Source organism: Aphis gossypii, unplaced genomic scaffold, assembly GCF_020184175.1.
Source record: "Aphis gossypii isolate Hap1 unplaced genomic scaffold, ASM2018417v2 Contig00007, whole genome shotgun sequence".
NCBI classification, from domain to species: domain Eukaryota; kingdom Metazoa; phylum Arthropoda; class Insecta; order Hemiptera; family Aphididae; genus Aphis; species Aphis gossypii.
In genome coordinates, this window is record NW_026082986.1 from 530,631 (window position 1) to 557,962 (window position 27,332).

The window sequence follows — 27,332 nt, forward strand, 5'->3', positions numbered from 1 at the left end:
TATTTTTTCAAATATATAATTTAATACTTAAATTGAATTATTAAAATCCTTTGGATCGACAGAAACCTCTTAAATATCTCCTTAGGTAGGTATAGTTTTGGTTAAAAGTAGGATACATCCTGTGATCAGCTTGACAATGGTCGGTGGGTTAGGGGGTCAGATCCTTATATTATACTAATATATCATTAACATTTTATTGTTTTTCACAGCTGTAAAATGTACTCCTTAGTAAAGTTGTCTTACTACGCTTGCAGCGATGATGAAAAATTTATTTATGACGAGTTGGAAACATTGAAAATTGACATTCAACCCTGTTGTGAGGATATTATAAGATACCAGAAAAAAAAGGCAAAATTAAATATTATGGATAATGATATCGATGTCAAATTAATAGACGACGAAGGTAAGCAATAATATAGTCTAAGAATATAAAGAGTATAATAAACTCGAATATTGTTACTGTATTTAATTTTATTCATAAAACCCAACCATTGTTACTTATTTTTCGTTTAACCATTTTAAATACTGCTCTAATGGCTAGTTGATCACCTTTATTTTTTAATTCAAGCCTGCACATTCGATATCGATCAATAGTTGTGTAATTATTAATAATGCTCCTGAACGGGAAGAGCATTTTCAGCTTCACAAGTATTTTATTCGAAAATTAGTCCAGGACATCGAAGACTTTTCATAAATATTTTATTTGATATATTTGGTATTATACCTCAATATTCTTCACGAACTCGTTCTAATTTATTAATTAAATCCCGCTGAAATAATTATGGACATAATAATTACCTTAAGAGGATTCCAATACTGCAAGAAATGAGTCAACACTTGACTTTTTTAATTTTGAAATATGCATTTTATATTATGAGTAATCCGGTTATATAATAGTATGTTACATTTTAGATTACACGATGAGCGAAAAAGCCGCTGCCAGTGGTCACATAATGTGCTTAGAGTTCGCTGAAGGCTGCGGGTTCCCGTAGACAAGAACAGTACGTGCAAGGGCCGCCAAAAATGCAATTAATTGCCGTAAGAACACTCGTTTTCGTTCATTTGATAACGTTATATGTAAAGAAGCTGCTTGTAATGGCCAACTTGAGTGTCAAGTGTACCTCTACAACAATGGCTGTTTATGGGACGAAGACACGTGTAGAGCAGCCGCGTTTAATGGGCACATGGACGTGCTGTGGTATGCCTATGAATGGGGCTGCCCGTGGGACAAATTTACGTGTTAACCGGCCGCGAAAAACGGACAAAGCTCATGTCTGGAAAATGGATGCTTGGAGATTGAGGTATCCGTGCAAGAATGGCCAGTATTGCAAGAATGACAAAATTTGCAAAAAAGTACACCATTAAAACTTAAAAACTTTTTTTTGTAAAATATTATTTAATATACTTGTATTGTTATGAATTGAAGATGGGCTTATTAATTTTATTTATACCAACTACTAACCATAGGTACCTATACGAAAAACACAATATAATTTAAAGCGAAAATGAATAGCGTTTATTACATATTTATTTTGAGTAATATCTATCTATTTGTTGATGAGAAAATTATTTAGTACTGTAGATTAGTATAATAATTCAGTAATCGAAGAATTCTAATACTGAGTGCTCGTTTCTCGTCTTGGTTTTGTCGGCCGCGGAGAACCGATGTCGACCATCGGCGTTGTGGCTCAGTTTTGGCACGGAAACTCGCTAGGTGAGGGTTTCCCAACCGATGTGCCGTAAGACCTTTATAGGTGTGCCACGAAAATTCACTATTATTAATTAACGTTTACATACCATTTTGGTAATTGGTTAAAATATAATAGAGTCGAGAGTTATGTGATTTCTACTACGCAAACCACTTGTCGCACATTTTTCCCAATAATAATAAATATATAAATAATATTACGTAACTGATAATTTGTTTTTAAGGCTTTATGTTATATTTATATTATATTATAAATATTATAATATGAATATAATAATTATAGGAATAAATTTAAAATATAATTATATAAAGGTTCAAGTACGCCTGCCCGAATATTTTATATTATTACATTATAACTAAAATTGTTATTGTTTATTGTTAATTTCATTTCATTATATTTCAACTTAAAAAGTCTTTAAACAATACCAGGTTTTTAATGTTTTTATATTTTTCACATTTTATGGTAACAGTATGAACTACTTAGCTACATGGAAATGAAACACAATACATATTTGACTGTAAAATAATGTGCAAATAATCATGATTAAGACTTATTTTGTTAAAATAAAATTAGAAATTCAAATATTAATCAAAAAAAATCTAAAATCAAACAAGTTATAAAGTATAGGGTATAATAATAATAGTTTATTACAACTTATTTAACAATAGCCACACGCCGCAGCCGTTCACCGAATCTCAAAGTATGATAGTTATTATAGGTTGGTCCGATTTTACGAAATAAATGCTTCATAGAAATTATAGCTATCCAGAAATAAAGGGTCGTATAAATTGAGACGGCGGCAACTACGGCGCAATAACGAAAAACCAGGGGTTCTCCGTTTTTCATTCTCAACTTTCAGGTATTATTATACCAACTGTATGTTACTTTCGTCTCATAAGTGAATAATTATTGATCACATTCGTGGGGGGGATTAACATGTTTATCTTATCCATGTTAACACATATTTTTAGACGCTACAACCATCTGGTGTGGTTTGGTTAGGTTTTAAGGGGGTTTAAGCACCCCCTCTCCTAAGTCCTCCGCGTTATCGACCTATGATGTGTCCCAAAAAAAGAATATTTTTCATTTAGTAAATTTGACCGGTAACTTGTGTCCCATATTGGGGATACACATGGACTGTTTGATTATTATCGATATTATCTACTAAAATCACAAAAATCGATAACTAGTTCATAAATACTACTGTATCATAAACTCACTATTGGTGGACGCTGGAAATCGTGGTTTTCATAATAAATTGGTACAATATGATGTATTCATATGTCATAATCAATATCATTATTAGGTACCACAAGGTGGGCCGTCGGCAATAGTGGTATGGTGGGTCCCCCCCCCCCAACCCGTTGAATTTTTTGTAATCATCAGTCAGCATTTTCTTATAAAGCAGGAAGCTGTTGTCCGTTGGAAATTATACGACTTACTGAAAAAAAAATGTATAATGTAGGAACGGGTCTTTGGCAGTCGGTAGTATTTTTAAGTTACCTTATTGCAGTTTACCACATGTCTTTATTAATATCATTAATGTTTATGAGATATTTAAAAATTGTAAAACCTTGTTTCAAATCATAATTTGTGTGAAAATAAGCTATATAAACTTTTATTTCGCTAATTACCAACTCAGTTTTTACATCACACATTATATCTTACAATTATTGTATTTTAATATTTAATACAAATAATACAATACCATGGGTATTCTATACATATACTATGGACGGTCAATCTACTATTAATAATATTGTTGTGTTTAGTATATAATATATATCCTGTACAGCACTTCAGTCTTTGTTTTTACTCAGTTTTTAGTTTTTCGTATAGGTACCTACGTGATCTGTGATAACTGTTTAGTTTTTATACATAATTTAGAATGGAAGTGCGTAATATTTTAAGTGAAAAACAAAAGCATTTGAAAATAATTGATAATTATAAGTTCTGTTTCCATAAATGTTTAGCTAATAATATTCAACGTTGGAAATGTACGGTGAAAACGTGTAAAGCATAATTAAAAATTAAAGAGAATGATCATGTTTTACTTAACGTGAGTGACACTGCCCACAACCACGATGCACTATCTGAAGAAATTATAAATCGGCATATTGTAAGTAATTCTATTAAACGAAAAGGTACATGTTTACATGTAAATCAAATTTAGAGTTTTTAAGTAAAATTAAAACAGTGTAGGTTGATGGCACGTTTGAATATTGTACAAAATTTTTTTGCCAATTATTTACAGTCCACGGCCTTTTTAACAATTATTACGTTCCTTTAGTATATTTTTTGTTAAAAGATAAACAAATAATTACTTACTCTGAAGCATTTAAAGCTATTGATTTAGAATGCTCAAAAGTGTGTCCAGAATTTAAAATTTATATAATTTATGTTGACTTTGAAGTTTCTATTCACAAGGCAATTCAGAAAATTTGGCCAGAAACACTAATAAAAGGATGCAGGTTTTACCTAGGACAATCGTGGTGGCGAAAGATGCAAAATCTGGGCTTATAGCTAAAGATTATGGGTTGAATGGAGAAATTGGCAACTATCTATCATATATTTTTGGATTATCGTTTTTGAGTCCAGAGGAAGTTGGTGTTTTTTTTTCATTTGAATTATCATAAATACAACCAGTTGATTCTAAAGTTGTAGATTTCGCTGACTATTTAGTCAACAATTATATTTCAGAAGAATCACTTTTCCCTCCATCAATATGGGCAGAAAAGAGTTCAAGTTTACACCGAACGACAAACGAATGCAGTCTTTTCATAAAACTTAATAGTTTTTTTAATAGTTCTCATCCAAATATTTATACATTTTTAGATGTTTTAAAGATAATACAAACCGATAGTGTTATGTTAATAAGAAGCTCGCTAATTTCTGTAAGTCAATATAGGAAACCGCGCCGAAACAACATTTTATTTGTTGAAAATCAGATCAAAAAATTAAATGAAAATAAAATAACAAGGTTAGATTTTGTAAAAAGCTTATCTAATAAATATAAACCTAATTTTTGACTGACATTTTTATTGACACCATTATTATTATTATTATTATTTATTAATTAGCTATTATATTATGGCCTATATTTATTTATAATTTTAATTGAATTTAAGTGATTTAAAGTTTATTTAAAATCATATTCATTGTTTTAGAAAGACTATCCATTTTATAGCTTATTTCATAAATGTGAAGGTATTTGAAATATATACAATTTTGATATGTAAGGATTAATAATAACTAATAAAATGACAAATTGTTATCATTCAGTAAATTTTAGATAAAACATTAAAATAAGTGACCTATTAAGATATGTATGGTAAACTAAATTAATTTTCGCTATACAGTCAACTTTTCGATAATTTGAAGTTGGCGGAACATTTGAAAAATTTCGAAACCTATCATTCACATCACATGGAGTGATTAATAAAGCCACCAATGTGTAAAGCTGCATAATTAAATTTCACCTATCTATTGTCACATATTTGTTAAGCAATGTTTGTATCAACTATAATGAAATAGTTTATGAATTTATTAGCTATTTCATATTTATCATTAGGTAATTATTATATCATTTACTCAATTAATTATTTGATTAATAGGAATATTATTATTGTTTTATTTATATTTGTTAATATACTTAAGTATATCTTTCACATTATATGAATCGAAACATTGATATATTTGTAAAAAATTAGGTGAAAAAATTTTCATCTGCATGACGATTGAATATAACATTTTTTTAAAAATTAGTTGATAAATAAATGCATTTATATTTATTAATTATTAATTATATTTATGTTTATATAATGAATTGTGTACACTTTGGTCTATAGGTATATATAATATTGAATACATTATACATGTATATTTTCGTGTACATTAATAATATACTATATTATTAGCTGCAATATAATATAAATATTATTATAATTATAAAATATTTATAGTTGCAACTTGCATACTTCATATTATAATATATTTTACTGTAATAATTATTTAAATATTTAAAAAAATATAAAATTTAAAATTTTAAGTAAAGTTGTCTTACTACGCTTGCAGCGATGATGAAAAATTTATTTATGACGAGTTGGAAACATTGAAAATTGACATTCAACCCTGTTGTGAGGATATTATAAGATACCAGAAAAAAAAGGCAAAATTAAATATTATGGATAATGATATCGATGTCAAATTAATAGACGACGAAGGTAAGCAATAATATAGTCTAAGAATATAAAGAGTATAATAACTCGAATATTGTTACTGTATTTAATTTTATTCATAAAACCCAACCATTGTTACTTATTTTTCGTTTAACCATTTTAAATACTGCTCTAATGGCTAGTTGATCACCTTTATTTTTTAATTCAAGCCTGCACATTCGATATCGATCAATAGTTGTGTAATTATTAATAATGCTCCTGAACGGGAAGAGCATTTTCAGCTTCACAAGTATTTTATTCGAAAATTAGTCCAGGACATCGGAAGACTTTTCATAAATATTTTATTTGATATATTTGGTATTATACCTCAATATTCTTCACGAACTCGTTCTAATTTATTAATTAAATCCCGCTGAAATAATTATGGACATAATAATTACCTTAAGAGGATTCCAATACTGCAAGAAATGAGTCAACACTTGACTTTTTTATTTTGAAATATGCATTTTATATTATGAGTAATCCGGTTATATAATAGTATGTTACATTTTAGATTACACGATGAGCGAAAAAGCCGCTGCCAGTGGTCACATAATGTGCTTAGAGTTCGCTGAAGGCTGCGGGTTCCCGTAGACAAGAACAGTACGTGCAAGGGCCGCCAAAAATGCAATTAATTGCCGTAAGAACACTCGTTTTCGTTCATTTGATAACGTTATATGTAAAGAAGCTGCTTGTAATGGCCAACTTGAGTGTCAAGTGTACCTCTACAACAATGGCTGTTTATGGGACGAAGACACGTGTAGAGCAGCCGCGTTTAATGGGCACATGGACGTGCTGTGGTATGCCTATGAATGGGGCTGCCCGTGGGACAAATTTACGTGTTAACCGGCCGCGAAAAACGGACAAAGCTCATGTCTGGAAAATGGATGCTTGGAGATTGAGGTATCCGTGCAAGAATGGCCAGTATTGCAAGAATGACAAAATTTGCAAAAAAGTACACCATTAAAACTTAAAAACTTTTTTTTGTAAAATATTATTTAATATACTTGTATTGTTATGAATTGAAGATGGGCTTATTAATTTTATTTATACCAACTACTAACCATAGGTACCTATACGAAAAACACAATATAATTTAAAGCGAAAATGAATAGCGTTTATTACATATTTATTTTGAGTAATATCTATCTATTTGTTGATGAGAAAATTATTTAGTACTGTAGATTAGTATAATAATTCAGTAATCGAAGAATTCTAATACTGAGTGCTCGTTTCTCGTCTTGGTTTTGTCGGCCGCGGAGAACCGATGTCGACCATCGGCGTTGTGGCTCAGTTTTGGCACGGAAACTCGCTAGGTGAGGGTTTCCCAACCGATGTGCCGTAAGACCTTTATAGGTGTGCCACGAAAATTCACTATTATTAATTAACGTTTACATACCATTTTGGTAATTGGTTAAAATATAATAGAGTCGAGAGTTATGTGATTTCTACTACGCAAACCACTTGTCGCACATTTTTCCCAATAATAATAAATATATAAATAATATTACGTAACTGATAATTTGTTTTTAAGGCTTTATGTTATATTTATATTATATTATAAATATTATAATATGAATATAATAATTATAGGAATAAATTTAAAATATAATTATATAAAGGTTCAAGTACGCCTGCCCGAATATTTTATATTATTACATTATAACTAAAATTGTTATTGTTTATTGTTAATTTCATTTCATTATATTTCAACTTAAAAAGTCTTTAAACAATACCAGGTTTTTAATGTTTTTATATTTTTCACATTTTATGGTAACAGTATGAACTACTTAGCTACATGGAAATGAAACACAATACATATTTGACTGTAAAATAATGTGCAAATAATCATGATTAAGACTTATTTTGTTAAAATAAAATTAGAAATTCAAATATTAATCAAAAAAAATCTAAAATCAAACAAGTTATAAAGTATAGGGTATAATAATAATAGTTTATTACAACTTATTTAACAATAGCCACACGCCGCAGCCGTTCACCGAATCTCAAAGTATGATAGTTATTATAGGTTGGTCCGATTTTACGAAATAAATGCTTCATAGAAATTATAGCTATCCAGAAATAAAGGGTCGTATAAATTGAGACGGCGGCAACTACGGCGCAATAACGAAAAACCAGGGGTTCTCCGTTTTTCATTCTCAACTTTCAGGTATTATTATACCAACTGTATGTTACTTTCGTCTCATAAGTGAATAATTATTGATCACATTCGTGGGGGGGATTAACATGTTTATCTTATCCATGTTAACACATATTTTTAGACGCTACAACATCTGGTGTGGTTTGGTTAGGTTTTAAGGGGGTTTAAGCACCCCCTCTCCTAAGTCCTCCGCGTTATCGACCTATGATGTGTCCCAAAAAAAGAATATTTTTCATTTAGTAAATTTGACCGGTAACTTGTGTCCCATATTGGGGATACACATGGACTGTTTGATTATTATCGATATTATCTACTAAAATCACAAAAATCGATAACTAGTTCATAAATACTACTGTATCATAAACTCACTATTGGTGGACGCTGGAAATCGTGGTTTTCATAATAAATTGGTACAATATGATGTATTCATATGTCATAATCAATATCATTATTAGGTACCACAAGGTGGGCCGTCGGCAATAGTGGTATGGTGGGTCCCCCCCCCCCAACCCGTTGAATTTTTTGTAATCATCAGTCAGCATTTTCTTATAAAGCAGGAAGCTGTTGTCCGTTGGAAATTATACGACTTACTGAAAAAAAAATGTATAATGTAGGAACGGGTCTTTGGCAGTCGGTAGTATTTTTAAGTTACCTTATTGCAGTTTACCACATGTCTTTATTAATATCATTAATGTTTATGAGATATTTAAAAATTGTAAAACCTTGTTTCAAATCATAATTTGTGTGAAAATAAGCTATATAAACTTTTATTTCGCTAATTACCAACTCAGTTTTTACATCACACATTATATCTTACAATTATTGTATTTTAATATTTAATACAAATAATACAATACCATGGGTATTCTATACATATACTATGGACGGTCAATCTACTATTAATAATATTGTTGTGTTTAGTATATAATATATATCCTGTACAGCACTTCAGTCTTTGTTTTTACTCAGTTTTTAGTTTTTCGTATACAGTGCCGGCGGTAGAGTCATTGGCGCCCTGGGCGAGTAAACAAATATGCGCCCTTGGCCCCTCCCTACATAAATAGTAGTCGTTTTATTTTAAATTAAATATTGTAATTAAAAATTCAAGTGCCATGATTTTATGGTTTCTTTACTTACGTAAACTCATATTTAAAAAACATCGCTTATGCTTATTATACTACTTATAAATAAACATTTACTATATTATTTTAATTAAAAAAAAAAAAAAAAAAAAACAAAAACAATCAAAAAAATTCAAATCATATTACAATTAACATTTAGTTATTTATTTATACTAATTTTAATAAAAAAAGAAGATTCTAAACCTTGATAAAATCTTTTCTTGCTTTTAATTTTGCAAAATTTTTAATAATTTCTGAGAAATCCATCATTTGAGCTATTTCATTTTCAATAGAAAGAATTGCTAGAGATGTCGGCTTTTCGTTCCCCAATGTTGAACGCAGATACGTTTTAATAAGTTTTAATTTTGAAAAACTTCTCTCACCACTGGCAACAGTAACAGAAATTGTTAATAAAATTCTTAAGGATATCCAGATGTTTGGGAATAGATCAGATGTATTAGATTGTAACATATATTCCAATACTGCTTTTGGAGAAGATACATCTTTTGGTAATAGAGTTTTAATATGTTCTAACTCAACACATAAATCTATTCCGTTGATATCATTTTGGTCTTCATTTTTAAGTGTACTATGTAAATCCATACAATGTTTTACCAAAGTATCATGATCACGCAAATCAGAAATATTATATAAGAATCCCCATGTATTTTTATGAGCTTCCAACTGTTCAAAACGTGACTGTATTGATGTTACACTTGTATCTATAAGACAATAGAAAAAATCTCTTTTAAATTCCTCTTCTAGGGTAGGTTCATAATTGTCTAAGCTTTCATATTGAAATTGTCTTTTAATTAGTCTATGTCTTTTTGGTTTAAAACTTGGTTCCACATTTAAAGTTTCAGCGATGTCTTTAGCAGATGAAACAGCGGAAATATATCCTGTATTACGATAAGAAATAATATAATTTAAACAACCTTTAACTATTGAAGTTGCTGTGATGATGTCCATAGTGATTCCTTGCATTGCTTTACTGGCTACATTGATTTGAAATAGTAAATCGTACCAAACAACAAGTGATATAAGAAATTCAAATTCGCATATGTTATCGGCTAAACATTGCGCTTCATGACGAAGACCTGCTTCAGCATTTGATGATTCAGAAATTTCTATTAAAGCATTAACTATGTTATTAGTTTCATAACGCATTGCTTTAACGGCACTTACGCGGCTTTCCCAACGAGTTGTACATACTTGCTTAACTGTAAATTCTGATATATGACTTTTAAGAATTTCCCAACGATTCACAGACGCCGAAAATAATACATATACACGTTGAATTAATCCAAATAAAGAAATCGATCCTTTAGAAGATGATGCAGCATCGGCCACAACTAAATTCAATGAGTGACAACTGCATGGAGTATAAAATGCTCTTGGGTTTATATTTAATAATCTTGCCTGAACTCCTTGATTTTTTCCTTTCATGTTGGCCCCATTATCATATCCTTGTCCCCTACAGTTGGTAAATTCAATATTGTTATCTTTGAGTGTTTGCAACATAAGCTGTGAAAGACCTAATCCGGTAGAATCAGTAGCAGTTTTAAAACCAATGAAATGTTCTTTTATAATCATGTTATTTCCAACTTTCTCGACAAAACGAACAGTGAATGACATTTGTTCTGATTTACTTATATCTGGTGTACAATCTGTAATAATTGAATAATATTTTGCCTCATGAAGATTAGCTATAATAGTATCACGAATGTTATTAGCCATTAAGTTTATCAATTGATCTTGAATTTCATGACTGCAGTAATGATTTCTGTTCGATTTTTTGGATATGTGACGTAAATGCTCTGCCATTGCATCATCATACTTACCAAGAAGTTGAACTAAACCTAAAAAATTTCCATTATTTGGTTGAAATAATTTATCAGATGTACCTCTAAACGCCATATTGTGTTGAGCGAGGTACAAAATTATACTTATTAACCGATCAAAAACTTTTGTCCAGCGAAGACTTTCCTGTTCATATAGACATTGATTTTGAGCATCTATACAAGCATTTTTTTTAAACGGGTTTCAGATTCAATCCATATGCTAGTAGCAATAAAATGATGTGTGGATTTTTCATGAGTACTTAGTATAGACCCTATATGCTTCCAATCGTTACAACCACTGTTTCCTAACGATGTTCCGCTATCTGGCTTGAATAGTTTGCAACAAAAACAATATACTTTGTCGGAAGTTTTTGAATAAATTAACCATCGTCTTATAATTTTTTCACCGTTTTCACAATTACGATATATATGAAAATTAGAAAAATGCCTTTTATGCTCATCTAGTGGATAAGATATATTTTCAACTATACTTTTTGGACCGATCATTACTAATCTATCTATAATATGACGTTTCATATTTATTGCTAATGGCCACTTGGCTGGATTTTCTAAATAACTGACATCACAAACAGTACTTTCATTTAAAACACCTAAGCCGTCGTCAAATATGAGTTTATCAGATTGTGTTTGAATTTCTTTTTTTCTATGTCTACATTAGGTTTTTGTTCATGGGTACCACTATCAATTAAATCGAAATCAGAAGTCTCTTTAGATTTTTCAAAAGATTCTTTTGGTTTATTATCAATGGGCTTAATGAACTTTTTTATACTATTTTGTTCCTTTTTTATAGCAGCAATTTCCTCTGCCTTTCGTTTTCTATTCTGGGCTCCCGAAAGCTTTTTTCCCATTTTAATTAAATATTCTGTAATATTATATGGAAAGTTAATAAAAATATTTATTATAGAGAGGGGTAAACTGAAATAAATTATAATGAGTATTTTTATATTTAAATATAAATACCTACATACGTGTGAGCTTTAACATAATCATTTGACATTTAACTTATTAGTATAACTTATGTAATAATGTCAATGATTTATGCTGAATAAATAAAAACTAAATACTAAAATATTACCTATGTATTTTGTAATTAGTTTAAATTAAATTATATTTTGTATAGAAAAAAAATGTTATTGAATAAAAAAATAACTTAGTACGTATTAAGTATAAAATTAAATTTTATAATACTTTCCTGTACTGGCTATCAACATCGTATTACTAGCGATAATATAATACAATATTTACGTTTTGCTAAATTTAACGGCAATATGTCGAAATACCGATGAAACTAATATTAAATAAACTTGAACGTACCTTTTCAATCCAAATTGTAGTTGAGGCAGAAAAAAATTGTAATCGTAGTCAAGGTAGAGAAAAATAGTGAAACAGTAAACGTGTAAAACAAAATTGTACAAGATTTAATAATAACGCATGGCAGTATGATACTAGTACTCGTACAGTCGTACACTGTACACAACCATACACAAAACATACATGTTTAATCTATGGCATAACTTACTAAATAACCAAATATGATATTATGTGTTATATACTTATATGTTATATTACAGAAATAATCGATAATGTTAATCGCAATGGTCAATGCATTTTATCGCGTCAGTTGTTATCTGATGCTACTAATATATATATATATTCCAAATAAATAGCGATTACGAACGGCGAATGACAATAATAATCATTTATCATCTATATTCTATACTATATTTTTTTCAGTTTTAAGTTTTAACATTATATCATTGAGGCGCCCCCCTTTCAACAAGCGCCCTGGGCGTAGGCCCAGGTCGCCCACCCCTAACGCCGGCCCTGTTCGTATAGGTACCTACGTGATCTGTGATAACTGTTTAGTTTTTATACATAATTTAGAATGGAAGTGCGTAATATTTTAAGTGAAAAACAAAAGCATTTGAAAATAATTGATAATTATAAGTTCTGTTTCCATAAATGTTTAGCTAATAATATTCAACGTTGGAAATGTACGGTGAAAACGTGTAAAGCATAATTAAAAATTAAAGAGAATGATCATGTTTTACTTAACGTGAGTGACACTGCCCACAACCACGATGCACTATCTGAAGAAATTATAAATCGGCATATTGTAAGTAATTCTATTAAACGAAAAGGTACATGTTTACATGTAAATCAAATTTAGAGTTTTTAAGTAAAATTAAAACAGTGTAGGTTGATGGCACGTTTGAATATTGTACAAAATTTTTTTGCCAATTATTTACAGTCCACGGCCTTTTTAACAATTATTACGTTCCTTTAGTATATTTTTTGTTAAAAGATAAACAAATAATTACTTACTCTGAAGCATTTAAAGCTATTGATTTAGAATGCTCAAAAGTGTGTCCAGAATTTAAAATTTATATAATTTATGTTGACTTTGAAGTTTCTATTCACAAGGCAATTCAGAAAATTTGGCCAGAAACACTAATAAAAGGATGCAGGTTTTACCTAGGACAATCGTGGTGGCGAAAGATGCAAAATCTGGGCTTATAGCTAAAGATTATGGGTTGAATGGAGAAATTGGCAACTATCTATCATATATTTTTGGATTATCGTTTTTGAGTCCAGAGGAAGTTGGTGTTTTTTTTTCATTTGAATTATCATAAATACAACCAGTTGATTCTAAAGTTGTAGATTTCGCTGACTATTTAGTCAACAATTATATTTCAGAAGAATCACTTTTCCCTCCATCAATATGGGCAGAAAAGAGTTCAAGTTTACACCGAACGACAAACGAATGCAGTCTTTTCATAAAAAACTTAATAGTTTTTTTTAATAGTTCTCATCCAAATATTTATACATTTTTAGATGTTTTAAAGATAATACAAACCGATAGTGTTATGTTAATAAGAAGCTCGCTAATTTCTGTAAGTCAATATAGGAAACCGCGCCGAAACAACATTTTATTTGTTGAAAATCAGATCAAAAAATTAAATGAAAATAAAATAACAAGGTTAGATTTTGTAAAAAGCTTATCTAATAAATATAAACCTAATTTTTGACTGACATTTTTATTGACACCATTATTATTATTATTATTATTTATTAATTAGCTATTATATTATGGCCTATATTTATTTATAATTTTAATTGAATTTAAGTGATTTAAAGTTTATTTAAAATCATATTCATTGTTTTAGAAAGACTATCCATTTTTATAGCTTATTTCATAAATGTGAAGGTATTTGAAATATATACAATTTTGATATGTAAGGATTAATAATAACTAATAAAATGACAAATTGTTATCATTCAGTAAATTTTAGATAAAACATTAAAATAAGTGACCTATTAAGATATGTATGGTAAACTAAATTAATTTTCGCTATACAGTCAACTTTTCGATAATTTGAAGTTGGCGGAACATTTGAAAAATTTCGAAACCTATCATTCACATCACATGGAGTGATTAATAAAGCCACCAATGTGTAAAGCTGCATAATTAAATTTCACCTATCTATTGTCACATATTTGTTAAGCAATGTTTGTATCAACTATAATGAAATAGTTTATGAATTTATTAGCTATTTCATATTTATCATTAGGTAATTATTATATCATTTACTCAATTAATTATTTGATTAATAGGAATATTATTATTGTTTTATTTATATTTGTTAATATACTTAAGTATATCTTTCACATTATATGAATCGAAACATTGATATATTTGTAAAAAATTAGGTGAAAAAATTTTCATCTGCATGACGATTGAATATAACATTTTTTTAAAAATTAGTTGATAAATAAATGCATTTATATTTATTAATTATTAATTATATTTATGTTTATATAATGAATTGTGTACACTTTGGTCTATAGGTATATATAATATTGAATACATTATACATGTATATTTTCGTGTACATTAATAATATACTATATTATTAGCTGCAATATAATATAAATATTATTATAATTATAAAATATTTATAGTTGCAACTTGCATACTTCATATTATAATATATTTTACTGTAATAATTATTTAAATATTTAAAAAAATATAAAATTTAAAATTGATGAATGTATTCTAATTTAGCTGTGCCAGTATCAACACCTATTATATTTTATTTCTTTTAGGTTCAATATGGAAACTAAAAAATGTTTCAAAACTGCTCAAACTGCTCCATATCAAATTTCTAATCGGTAAATTATTTAATTATTATAATTATAATTCTTATTATTATAATTTAATTACTACATTAAAATATGTCAATATAGTTATAGGGTGTGCTGCTAACTATCATAATTAGCTCAATTTTCAATTTTCAAATGTATTATGTACACCGTATATTAAGTTATTCAAATTCTGTTAAGTAATAAATCCTTTTTTTGTAAATATTAAGACTACCTTGTGGCTTGTACAACATTAAAGTGTTAAAGATAAGTTCCTACTCGATTACGATCATTATTATGGCCCGACCTCTTTTTTGAAAAATGTGGCCCGTAAGCCACTTCATATTAACATCATATAACTTTTATTATGAGTAAATGTATATTTCACACCCCTCCCTACAATTTAAACATTTTTTTTACTCCAATAAATATTGAGGCAGCGAAGTTTTAAAATTGCCCAACCACATTTTAAAAACTTCGGCGCCACTGATAACATGGTATATTTAAAATAAGACAGTAATAATTATTATATTATCAAATGAAAATGTATAAGGTCTAAATTAAATTTAAAAATTAATTTATTGTTTATGTTAGACAACGCGAGAACATAATATCAGATATTTAAGTGAAGTAAATAATTATTAAAAATTAAGTGCATAAAAACGGTTTGATTTCTTTTAAAAAAAAAATGTACATTAATAAATTATAATAATAAATAATGTTTATAAAATATAAGTCATGAATTTAATACTGATTAGTACTTATTTTCGGATTTTTTATGAGTGTCTTTCATTTTTTTTAACTAATCTTTTTATCAAAACCATCAACAACTAAACTTAATAGGTTTACTTATAACTTAAATTTTTCTGAACTTCAGTTTTGGCAATAATGCAGGTACATAAGTGTGTAGAACACTTATAATTGTACGTACGATATGGCTTCCGTACTAAGAATCCTGCAGGTGGTGGTTACACCATTCGGGACTTAGCAACGCGTCTACCATCCAAACACTTATCATGATGTTTTTTTTTTTTATTTTATTTATGTTTTTTTTTTATGTTTGTTTGTTTTTTTTTTTTATTTCAATAATCTTTATATTAATATAATATATTTTGTAGTTTACACATTCATGTTGTTCATCTAAAACTGTTCACCACTTTGCGCAAACATAGATGCATGTATAATACTATATATTGTTTAAAATACTAATGATACTTGCATTCTTTTTTTTTTTTTAATGATTTTTTTCAAGCCAGGTAACTATGACCATTAGCTGTTTGTGCATTTTTAGTGTGGCATAGGGTACGATTAGTTAAGACACGTGTATGCGTGGCAAGGTTTTTACCACTACAATTCCCAGGTGGTCACCCATCCGGAAACTAGTAGCAGAGGTACTTACTCTCAATCAAGTTTCATGATTTATGCAGTCATTGCGACACGCCAAGCCACATGCATTCGTTGGCTATAACTTGGTAATAATCGATAATATTCAATTTATATCCGCCATACAAGTTTGCAGGATGCCATTCTCTCCAGTGGCCTTACACATACAAACTCAACAATATAGGACTTCCTGGTTGTTTTCCAATCCAGTTTTCCAATATATGTCTAATACATCTACACTTGATAATCTAAACTTTGAGAACATTGTAACATTGTTCATGTTAGAGGTTTAAAATATTTTCATTTGAATAATAAAAATCATATACCTATACAGCCATATTTATAATATTATTATTTATTAAAACTAATCAGTGAACAACAAATTTTCAATACATAATGATAAACCACCTGAGTGTGAAAATTTATAATATATGAACATCGTACACAAGATGTGTATACTTAAATAACATTTCATCATTGTGATAGTAAATATATTGATGGTTTTTTTATCATTATAAAATTATTATTTGAATATTAATTATATTCCATTAGTTCATTAATGCTGTATTAATTACATCTAATAATAAGTACGAAGTGATTTTTTTTCAATTCATATGTACAGTCAAACTTTTGTATCGGTAGCTTTGTAGTTTTAACTCAAGGCTTAAATTTTATAAACATTAATAATATTATAAATAAATATAAGACACTTTCAAAATAAAATAAAATCCTGCTATTATATATTTAAAATAATACAAATAAACATTAAACTGTTATGATAAAAATTATGTCTGTGATACTCATGTTTTTATACCAAAATGACATTAAATTTCTAAAACCTTTAATTTATAGTTTTGAAATAAAATAAAATATAAAGATTTAATTAATCTTTTATAATAATTTAAGTAATTTTTTTTAAATACTTTATTTTAAATATAAGTACATTATTTTTATAAATTAATTCTTATACTAAAAACTATCATTAAACTTTCCCTTCAATATAATACGTAATTATTCTTTTTAGAAATGGCTATTATACATAATATTATTCATTAGCTATACACTACATTAAAATATTTAAATGTAATATAATACGCAATACATACCTACATTTATAGTTTCAATTCAAAAATATTTAACTATTATTAATATAGGCCGTTTAGTTATACTTATTATTTTGATCATTGCTAATCTAAAAGATCTTCAGCCACTTTCTATTGTTAAAAACTCGGGTTTTCGTAGTATGATTCAGCTCTTGGACTACTAACAATAGTTATGATTTAAATAAAAGACTAAATAGGTAGATAAATATACGTTTACTTGATTTAACTAATAAAATTATAAACAAAATATTTTTTTATTGCCTTTTAAAATACATCTTTAATTTCATATCAGCTTTAATCCTTTAAAATCGAGTGCATGTTTTGAAATAATATAGTCTGGTTCCATAAACAAAAATCATGTACGAAAATAATATTTTAACTAAGTATAAGAATTCGGTAATCGGTCAAAAAATCCAAATTTGTAAACATTTTATTTTCTAATAAAATTAACTCAAATATTATATTACAAAATAATCTACTAAAATCATTCAATATATAAATAACTTTGTTATAACTAATACCAACCTAGGTAACAATTATTATTAAATATTATTAAATTTATTTGCTAGAACTATAACACTCATAGTCATTCATGATAATAACTATTATATAACTTAGTATACAAGGTGTATACTGTATACTACTAAAGTATGATACATCATATACTATTATTATTTCGATCAGTAATTGGATTGCAGAAATAATTATTTTTCAATACGTTCTTCGTTACGAGCTCGTATTATATTATAGTTCTTTAATTGATAATATTCAATGAAACAAAAAGCTTGCAAAGTTGATTTTGATTCTAAAAAGCTAAATAAGTAGGTACAAAAAACGTATTGTTGTCTCCCTTTGCGATCACTTAACCGTAAAACAGGAACCTATATAATTGAATACATTAGAAAGTAATTATAACCACCTTCGATTTACATAATAATTTTAAATATATTTATAAGATTGTATTCGAATATTTTGATAGATTTATTTGTAAAACAAAAATGGTTTCTGAAATAATTCAATTCTGTAAAGATTATACGTATATACTCGTATTATATACTAGCTGACCCCGTTTATTTCGTTGCCCGTTAAAAATGCCAATTCTATAATATGATTCAAACTTTGTTCAAATTTATTTAATATTTAGTTTAATGGTGTTTAAAACTAAAACATTTTCAAATATTTTAGCAATGGATTAGGTTTAATATATTGGTCTATAATATTTTCATTTTTGTTTATCGCCATTTTTCTGTAAGGGTATAAAAACAATTTTTTAAAACATGGAGGAAAAAAATCAATACTATTTGCTAGATTGTAAATAGTAGCTAAAGAAATTGAAATAAAGTAAGAAGTTTTTTTTAAAAAAAGTCGGCAAGTGGATACCACTCTGCTGTACATTAGAGGGTGGGGTGGACCTCGGACTAGGATAGGTTAAATTTGAATGCAATGATAGGTATCATTGTATACGAAAAACGATTCTGAACGGAGATGATTTGTCAGTCTAGAATATTTAACGTTAGAATGTTAGATATAAATATAAACAATTTTATGAATTTTGAACTACAACGAGTTTTAGAATTAGTAAATAATTATTCAAAATTAAATGCTTAAAAACTGGAAAAATTTTGAATATTATGGTAACAAAGGCTGGGGCAGTGTGTCTTACATACGCCGAAAAATGTACCTATATTAAAATCTATTAGAATAAAATGTAATTTTTTATATTTTCAATAAAATGTATATTATAATCATTGGCTAAAAAATATAAAATACTGTTTTATCAATTAAGTGTGACTATACCTAACCTTAAATAGAAATACAAAAAGTTTTATGAATTTTCAATTACAAAATTACTTGAAAATTTTAGCGATTTTGACATATTTAGTAAACATTTGAACTTTGAACGCTTATAATTTTTGAAAATTGTTGGTAAATTCTAACTTTTGACCTCTATAATGCACTAAGAGTATTCACTTAGCCATCGGAAACCACTAGGTATACCGAAATTTAAAATTGAAACATTATTTCGACGAGTTATTTTTACACAGACAAAAAAAAAAACAAAAAAACAATACACATCATTGTAATATTAATACATCCTTCACTTCGTTCAGAATCTAAAATGAAAAATGAAAATTCAATCATTCATTATGTACTGTGTAAATCGATTAACATATAACTAAAACTGAGTATATAGTGGAAGGGTTCAACAACATAATCATTGTTCATAATTCAAACTAGTGTCAAAAAATTTGATATTACAACAAATTAAATATTTATAATCTTCTTTCTGTAATATGATGAGTTGTTATTTATAAATAGTATTTGAAGTTCGAAATATTTCATTTGCAATATTTAAATTTGAAATATTTCACAAAAACGTGAAACATTGAAATTTTTCAATACAAATATTAATGATGGGTATTTATTAATTATTAATTATATAATCTAAAAGTTCTAAATATAATTATTGATATTAATGGAATGAGTGCAATAGTTAACATATTACTACTAGATTGGGTCTTGTTATCGACTATTTATAACATATAGCAAAACTTTAAAAATGAGGAAAAAATGAAAGAATATAATTCAGACACAGATATAAAGAGTACTGAAATAGATGAACTTATTAATATGATTAATTCATAAAAGTTTATTGTGTAGTTTATTAGTTTATTATGTTTATTCAGTTAATTATCTATAAAATTATACATTTTATATAAGATGTATTAAATAATTAAAATATTATATAATTATTATTATTTATACATAATTTATCTATTCCTTTAGATAGGTGCCATATGTGTATTACACAAAAAATAATAGACTATATTCCTATAAAAATTTTGCTTCATGGCATACCACATTTATATTTATATATTTAAATAAATAAATGATAAATTTATAAGTATATTATACTAATTAATATACAGTACTACAGTAAACTAATGTGAGAATTCAGTATAAATGTATAAAATTGGAAAAAAAAATATGTTGAATAACATTTTAAATGTATATTAAAGGATACCATCACTCATGAGAAGTTAGTGATTGTTTTCCCTAATATTATAAAATTGTGAAGTTAAATTATAACAATTATACATAAAAATAGAACTTATTTAAAAAAAAAAAAAAAGAATTATTGTAATATTGAAATATTTTATGAAATATATCATGACAAATTTTACAATTTTAAATGTTCAAACACTACATACAACTAATACTGAGTCTGAGTGTATAGTGGAAGAGTTCAATAACATAATCATCGTTTATAATTCAATCTAGTGTCAAAAAAGTTGATACTATTGTATCTAATTATTAAATTATTAAGTATATATTTTATACATAGTCATATAGATATTATCATTATTCATTAACTTGTCATAAAGATTAAACGTAACTAAAAATAATTGTGGAATATTAGTACCTAGTTGAGATTAATTAAAGACCGTTTTTTACTTCAGTAACAAACATTAAAACATATAGATACTACGTTCACGAAAAATTAAAAATGAATTCATATTAAAATATTATCCATTTATTCTATGAACCCGAACTATTTTATAGTATGGCCAAAAGTTAATAACAAAAATACCCATTTATTATTTAACCTACCTAAATACTTATTTATAAATATATTATTATCTATAGATATAAAATCCAAATAACACTTAGTCACTGATTGCTGTAGTTGTAACTCAAAAACTACGCAACAGTCGCAACGTACGAACTTGAAATTTGAAATAGAAGTTTTTCTCATAATTTCTAAGAATTTTCAAAAATGTTGCGTTTTAGTGGAATAATAAACAATTTTAATTATTCACCGCCAATACGTATTGTGCTGCACGGCACGGGCGCACGGCGGCCCGCGGGTTTACAGCTACCATTATTATATCCTTTTTATCCGTCGTGTAGATAAGAATTGTTCCGAGAATTTAATCGATAAAAATAATTGCATGCATTGCGCGTACACCAATACTCCCTATGAAAAATACCAATATACACACGGGCGAAGCCGGGTAATTCAGCTGGTTTATTTTATTGGTTTAATACTTATAAGTTATAAGTTATAATATCATAAATGTAATGTTTTCGGATAAAAATTAATCAACCTACCGTAATATTATAGTTTAATAGTAAAATAAATGGCTTTAGTAGTTTAATAGCTATACCAAAAAGGCAAAAAATATATCATGAAATACACTAACACACGGTTTCCACTACGAAACGTTTTTCGTTTACAATAATTTTGATCGTTGAATTAAAAATAACACATTCATTACAGTGACCCACTCCACACCATTAAGATTTCGACAATTTGACCAAAAAAGTCGATTGACTAAACCGCACAAATTATCTTTGTATAGAAAATATCATAAACTTTTAATGGGGGAAGCCGCAAACTACATAAAGTGTAAAATATAAAATAACAGAATTCATATTAAAATAATAAGATAAGAAATCCCAGAAAGGCTAAAAAGATGGTGGTGTTGTTACCTGCTAATCTAATAATATAAAACAAATGTCCCCAAAGAAATAAATAAAAATATATGAATAATATAATATATTATTAATATAAATGAATATAAAATATGTGTAGATAATATTATTATGTTCATTACACTAACAGTTTTAAATAACTACTTATTTTAGCTACCTCTAACCTATTTATACCTTTAATTATCTACTCGATTTAAATTAAATTTTTTAGAAAAAAACTTCGAAAATCCGAGAAAATATTTATTATCATTGATGATGATCATGAGTAGAAAACAAACATAATATGGTGGGTATCTATTGTACACACACCGACAACACATTTACCTATAAATAATACTTTTTTTTTAAATAAAAAATTTGAGGAGTTGTACAACCATATAATTTTGGTAGATATTTATAGATATTTAATATTTACTAATAGAATTTTACTTATGCATTACTATTTTACTTAACTCATAAATCATAATAATACATTCGCTAATCGTTATAGCGGCACCTAAGTGTGAAAACCCGCAGATTTTTTATTCGGTGATGCGATCTTCGATAATCGACCAATATGAATATTTATAAATGTTTAAGTAAATTAGTAAATATTATAATAATTAATTTTACCTGAGGTAGTGTTGACTTCTTTTGTTCTAAATCTTCCATTACAATTTAACAAAATAAAATCAAAACAATATACATGATAATATTATGTCAGGTTAAACTTTTTTGACTAACACAAGTGCACTGTCTGCATAATATAGTCTGGTCACTGACTACAACTGACACATCGAACGACTGAACACTGAACTACAAGTATTGTGTTGGTGATCGTGGCGTGAAATAATTCCATATCTGATATCTATTTGTACCCACTCGGTAGATTAAGATAAGTGCATTTCATATCGGCGTTTATTTTTATTTTATATAATATATTTTCCCGTTTCGTACGGCATATTTCAAACTATTTTATCTCACGATTAAATAATATATGATATTTAGTATTGATACGTTAATACTTAAATAAAATTACAATCGACAATAGTTGATCATATCAGATACTCAGGTGTATTGTTACAGCACTTTAAAAACTATACCTATGCTATGAAATATAATGTTTAATGTACTAATGTGTAATGCATTAAATAAATTTATAACGTATATTGTATATTATAACTTATAATATGATATAAATATAATGTCATCTCATAAATTTAAAAATAAAATATTTAGCTATTCGTATTTAGCACACGTAGTGTGATCAAAAATAAAATAATTAACTATTCCCACTATCGCAATTGTTCGATAATGGTAAATACTATATACCTAGAATAGAATTTAGCGATTCGCATTATCTGATAACTACTATGCGATCGACCGATAATGGTTAAATAAATTTTTATTCGCGATCGATCTATATTCCTAGAAAGATCGACCACTGCTGTATAGGTGTATAATATAAATTATAATTAATAATATACCTAAGTAAAATGTTCTCAACATAAAATGTACTATATATATTTGAAAAAAAAAATGTTTTTCACTGAACTGTACAGTATTATTATAATTTATAAGTATAAAACGTATAGTAGATACTTAGGACCTTTTCCGTTTATTCACTACCAATGACTACACATGCGTGTTTCGGCACTCGTCGCTACGCTCCTCGGCGCCGTCGCTACGCTCCGCACAAATCGAAAATATCCCTCGACTTGCTATGCAACGCCACCTCAAGTAAGTCACAGGATAATCACTGCCAATATACTACGACATAACTTACCCTGTGATCTACTTGAGGTGGTGTTGCATAGCAAGTCGAGGGATATTTTCGATTTGTGCGGAGCGTAGCGACGGCGCCGAGGAGCGTAGCGACGAGTGCCGAAACACGCATGTGTAGTCATTGGTAGTGAACTAACGGAAAAGGTCCGATACTTATGATTTCTACTTTCTATTGCAACGGTTCTCAAACTGTGCGGCTCGCCTCCCTTGGGAGGCGCGAGCCGTGTTATTTTGTCATAACAATAAAAATATTTGTATATTTAAATACTATAACTTTGTTATTTATTTATTTAAGAGAGGCGCAATTATTTTTTTTTTAATTTTAGGGTAGCGTAAACTTAAAAAGTTTGGGAACCGCTGTTCTAGTGTAAAACATGTGATGTTTTCTTTTTTTTAATAATTAAATAATTGTATTTGTGTTCAACCTGCAGTGGTCGAACACCACAAACACTTGTGCCCGTAAAATTTTATATAGGTTATATATTATGGTTATATATTATATCATATATACAGTATAAGTTCCCGTTACAACGATCTCCAAGGGACCGAATTTTTTTTTCGTTATAACGGAAATTTTGTTGTAACGAAATAGCTTTTGTATGTAGCTTTTCGGTAGGGGACCTCTATAACATGTTCTAAAAACATTTATTTATCAATTTATGTATTAGAAATATTTGTAAAACTATTAGTTTTGGAACAATTGCAATTTATCTACCAAGCGATTTTTTTAATTTTTTTTTATTAAAATATATACATGTTTATGTATCTAGGTATTAAACTTGTTCTAACGATGACAATGAAAATATAAAATAATTGTATTTAATTCATTACAAATTACAAACTACGGAGTATGGTATATTATTTAAGTACTAATGTAGCTTGATTTCGATTTTTTTTTTTAATTTATGTATTTGTCATAAACATTTATACATGATGACGATGATGTATATACCTATACCTAATTACTTAATAATTGGAGAAAAACGTAAAATATTGTTAACACAGTGTTCTCGTGCGATGCACGGTTAAAATTGCCTTAAATATTTAAGTACCTATAAATATTAAGTTATATGACTATTTGAGGAATATATTATATATTTAATTATAATAATTGATTTTAAATTAATTATACCGATGTTAAACAAAAATTAGTTTGTCCTGTGTGTCTGACTTTAAGACATAATATTAATTTTATTAATTACACAAAAATATAATAAAATTAATAAATAATTTATTTTTAATAATAAATTGGTTTGTAAAATTTACAAAATATTTAAGTGGTAATTTAATAAATTAAATTTATGAATTTTTTTTTTATTATTTATTTATTAATATATATTAGGTATACCATTTTTTCCACTAAAATATATTGTGTTGATTCAAAATAGCCTAAGGCGATGTTAAAAGTCTATGATCGGAATACAAAAACTAAGGGGAAAACACAATAATAATACTGCCGCCGGGGCGATGATTTTAATCGACCGATATGTCCACGGATTCCAAACTTGCGTGTGTTTATTAATTATTTTGTACGGTCGTAACATAATAATTTATATGTACTAAATGGATTTTAATTAATTAACTATTGTTATTATAATTTGTGTTCGATACTTTCCATAAACAAGCAATTTTATATCGCCCTCCCACTTTCAAAGCACACGAGCTGCCACTGAGTATTAGAGAATTAGAGAATAGAGATGCCGATGTCTCAGAAACGTGTGGCGCAAAGTGTACTATATTTACAGGGTGGTCAGTTAAAGACAATAAAATATTGTTTTATCGTTAAAGAATAATATATTGTAATATTGTATACATTATACAATGTAAACTATAAATACAGTGAAAACTCTTTACAACGAACAACTCTATACAACGTTAACATTACATAATAATGGTTGGTTTGCTATTTTATAACTCATTAGTGGATTGATAAGTGGATTCAATCAATATAGCGTAATAGTCACTCCCAAAAACGAAATAAGAATTTAGGTATATTTTATACAATTTACGTGTTATTGTAATATAAATTATAAAGGTAAATCGGCATAAATGCCGAAATTTACATTTACAATAATTATTATATTCTTTCTCAGACAGCAATTTTGCAATGCCATTATCATATGGATATCGATTATTCAGTGCTAATTGATAGATTAATATTATTAAATTAAAATTATATGGACATTGTATTACCATTTCGGTTTTAAGTTGAAAATTTAACGGAACGGCGGTATCGCGTTCTTTCGATTCGTATTTGACCGCGTTTCGATGTCTATTTACGTAGGTCAAGTGTGGGTCGTCGTGTTGTGTGCTTTTCGGGTGATTACAATGACCGGTTGTCGCGATGTACGATCGCGGCTGCGTGTGTGTGCATTGTCCGGTCGACTATCGCAGTATCGCGATAAAGCGGTGAAAGTGTCCTGGTTACATGCGTGGTGTCGTTGGGCGGGTGGTGGTGCTGGCGGTGGTTTGCGCAAACTCATCGCGCTCTATCGTTCCTACCTATCCTACTGCACGTGTGTTTGCACTGTTTGCAGCGTCGCGCGCGGTGAAGTCGGTGCGTCCGTAAATCAGGCAGCGCGGAAATCGTCATACGTAATACGCGCTTATGACGTCACGTAACGTCGGTTTTTCCGTTATAGCCTGCAATATGCAAACCACGTTTTGTGGTGTTGGGAATATTTTTGTGAGTAGCATATAATGGGAGAATTGACGGTGCAAGTAGTATGGGGTAAGTCAATAAGATTTTTTACTTACCGGTGATTCCAGTCCGGGGAGCCGGTTTGTCGCGTACCTGGTGGGTACCGCGTTGGTGATGAGCCGGTGTTGATGTCACAAAATAAAGGAAAGAAAATAAAATAAAAACAAACGTTTGGTGTTGAAAAAGGCCAGTGGTTTTTATTTTAAAACAATTGACAATTGTGGTTGACGGCGAATACAACAAAATCAAGGAGGCCTCGTGAGAGCGTCGTAATCCGTCGATCACAAGACTCCACACTGTCCAGTACCGCCAGTACCGGTTAGCGGTATCGGCTGGTCGACTGTTCCAGATGCGGTTGTCGCGAGTCGGGTATCGTCGGTCGTCGATATTAATAAATAATAATACAAGCATAATAAATATTAAATTTTAATTAAAAAAAAAAAATGAGTTGTTATGCATTTTAATGATAATATATATAATGATTATAATTTATGACAATATGACAGACTGATAAAATTAAAACTAAAACTAACAATTAATATTGGATGAACTTTTATATAATATTTTATTACTCTATTATCTGCTTCGTGCATCGAAAATATCTGTGCACAATAATTCTATGGGCATGGCTCTACAGTGATCTACAGACACTAATATTTGTTTTGATACAA

At 28.2% G+C, this 27,332-nt stretch overlaps 2 protein-coding genes across 2 annotated transcripts; one reads left to right on the forward strand and one right to left on the reverse strand.

Annotated features, from left to right (window-relative positions):
• Positions 1–216: 216 nt before the first annotated feature.
• LOC126552972 (uncharacterized) lies at positions 217–6,834 on the forward strand. The gene is made up of 4 exons (XM_050208167.1): positions 217–403; positions 913–988; positions 4,123–4,312; positions 6,521–6,834. The coding sequence occupies exons 1-4, from the start codon at positions 217–219 to the stop codon at positions 6,770–6,772; spliced, it is 705 nt and encodes a 234-aa protein (XP_050064124.1). The 3' UTR covers positions 6,773–6,834.
• Positions 6,835–9,406: 2,572 nt separating this feature from the next.
• Positions 9,407–11,125, reverse strand: LOC126552973 (zinc finger MYM-type protein 1-like). Its single transcript, XM_050208168.1, has one exon. The coding sequence runs from the start codon at positions 11,123–11,125 to the stop codon at positions 9,407–9,409; it is 1,719 nt and encodes a 572-aa protein (XP_050064125.1).
• Positions 11,126–27,332: the final 16,207 nt, after the last annotated feature.

Excerpts from the sequence above, each read along its gene's own strand:
- LOC126552972 (XM_050208167.1), top strand. The coding sequence starts at position 217 with ATGTACTCCTTAGTAAAGTTGTCTTACTACGCTTGCAGCGATGATGAA. Across the intron at positions 404-912 it reads CAAATTAATAGACGACGAAG|ATTACACGATGAGCGAAAAA; the intron begins GTAAGCAATAAT and ends GTTACATTTTAG. Across the intron at positions 989-4,122 it reads GCTGAAGGCTGCGGGTTCCC|TTTCTATTCACAAGGCAATT; the intron begins GTAGACAAGAAC and ends TTGACTTTGAAG.
- LOC126552973 (XM_050208168.1), bottom strand. The coding sequence starts at position 11,125 with ATGGCGTTTAGAGGTACATCTGATAAATTATTTCAACCAAATAATGGA.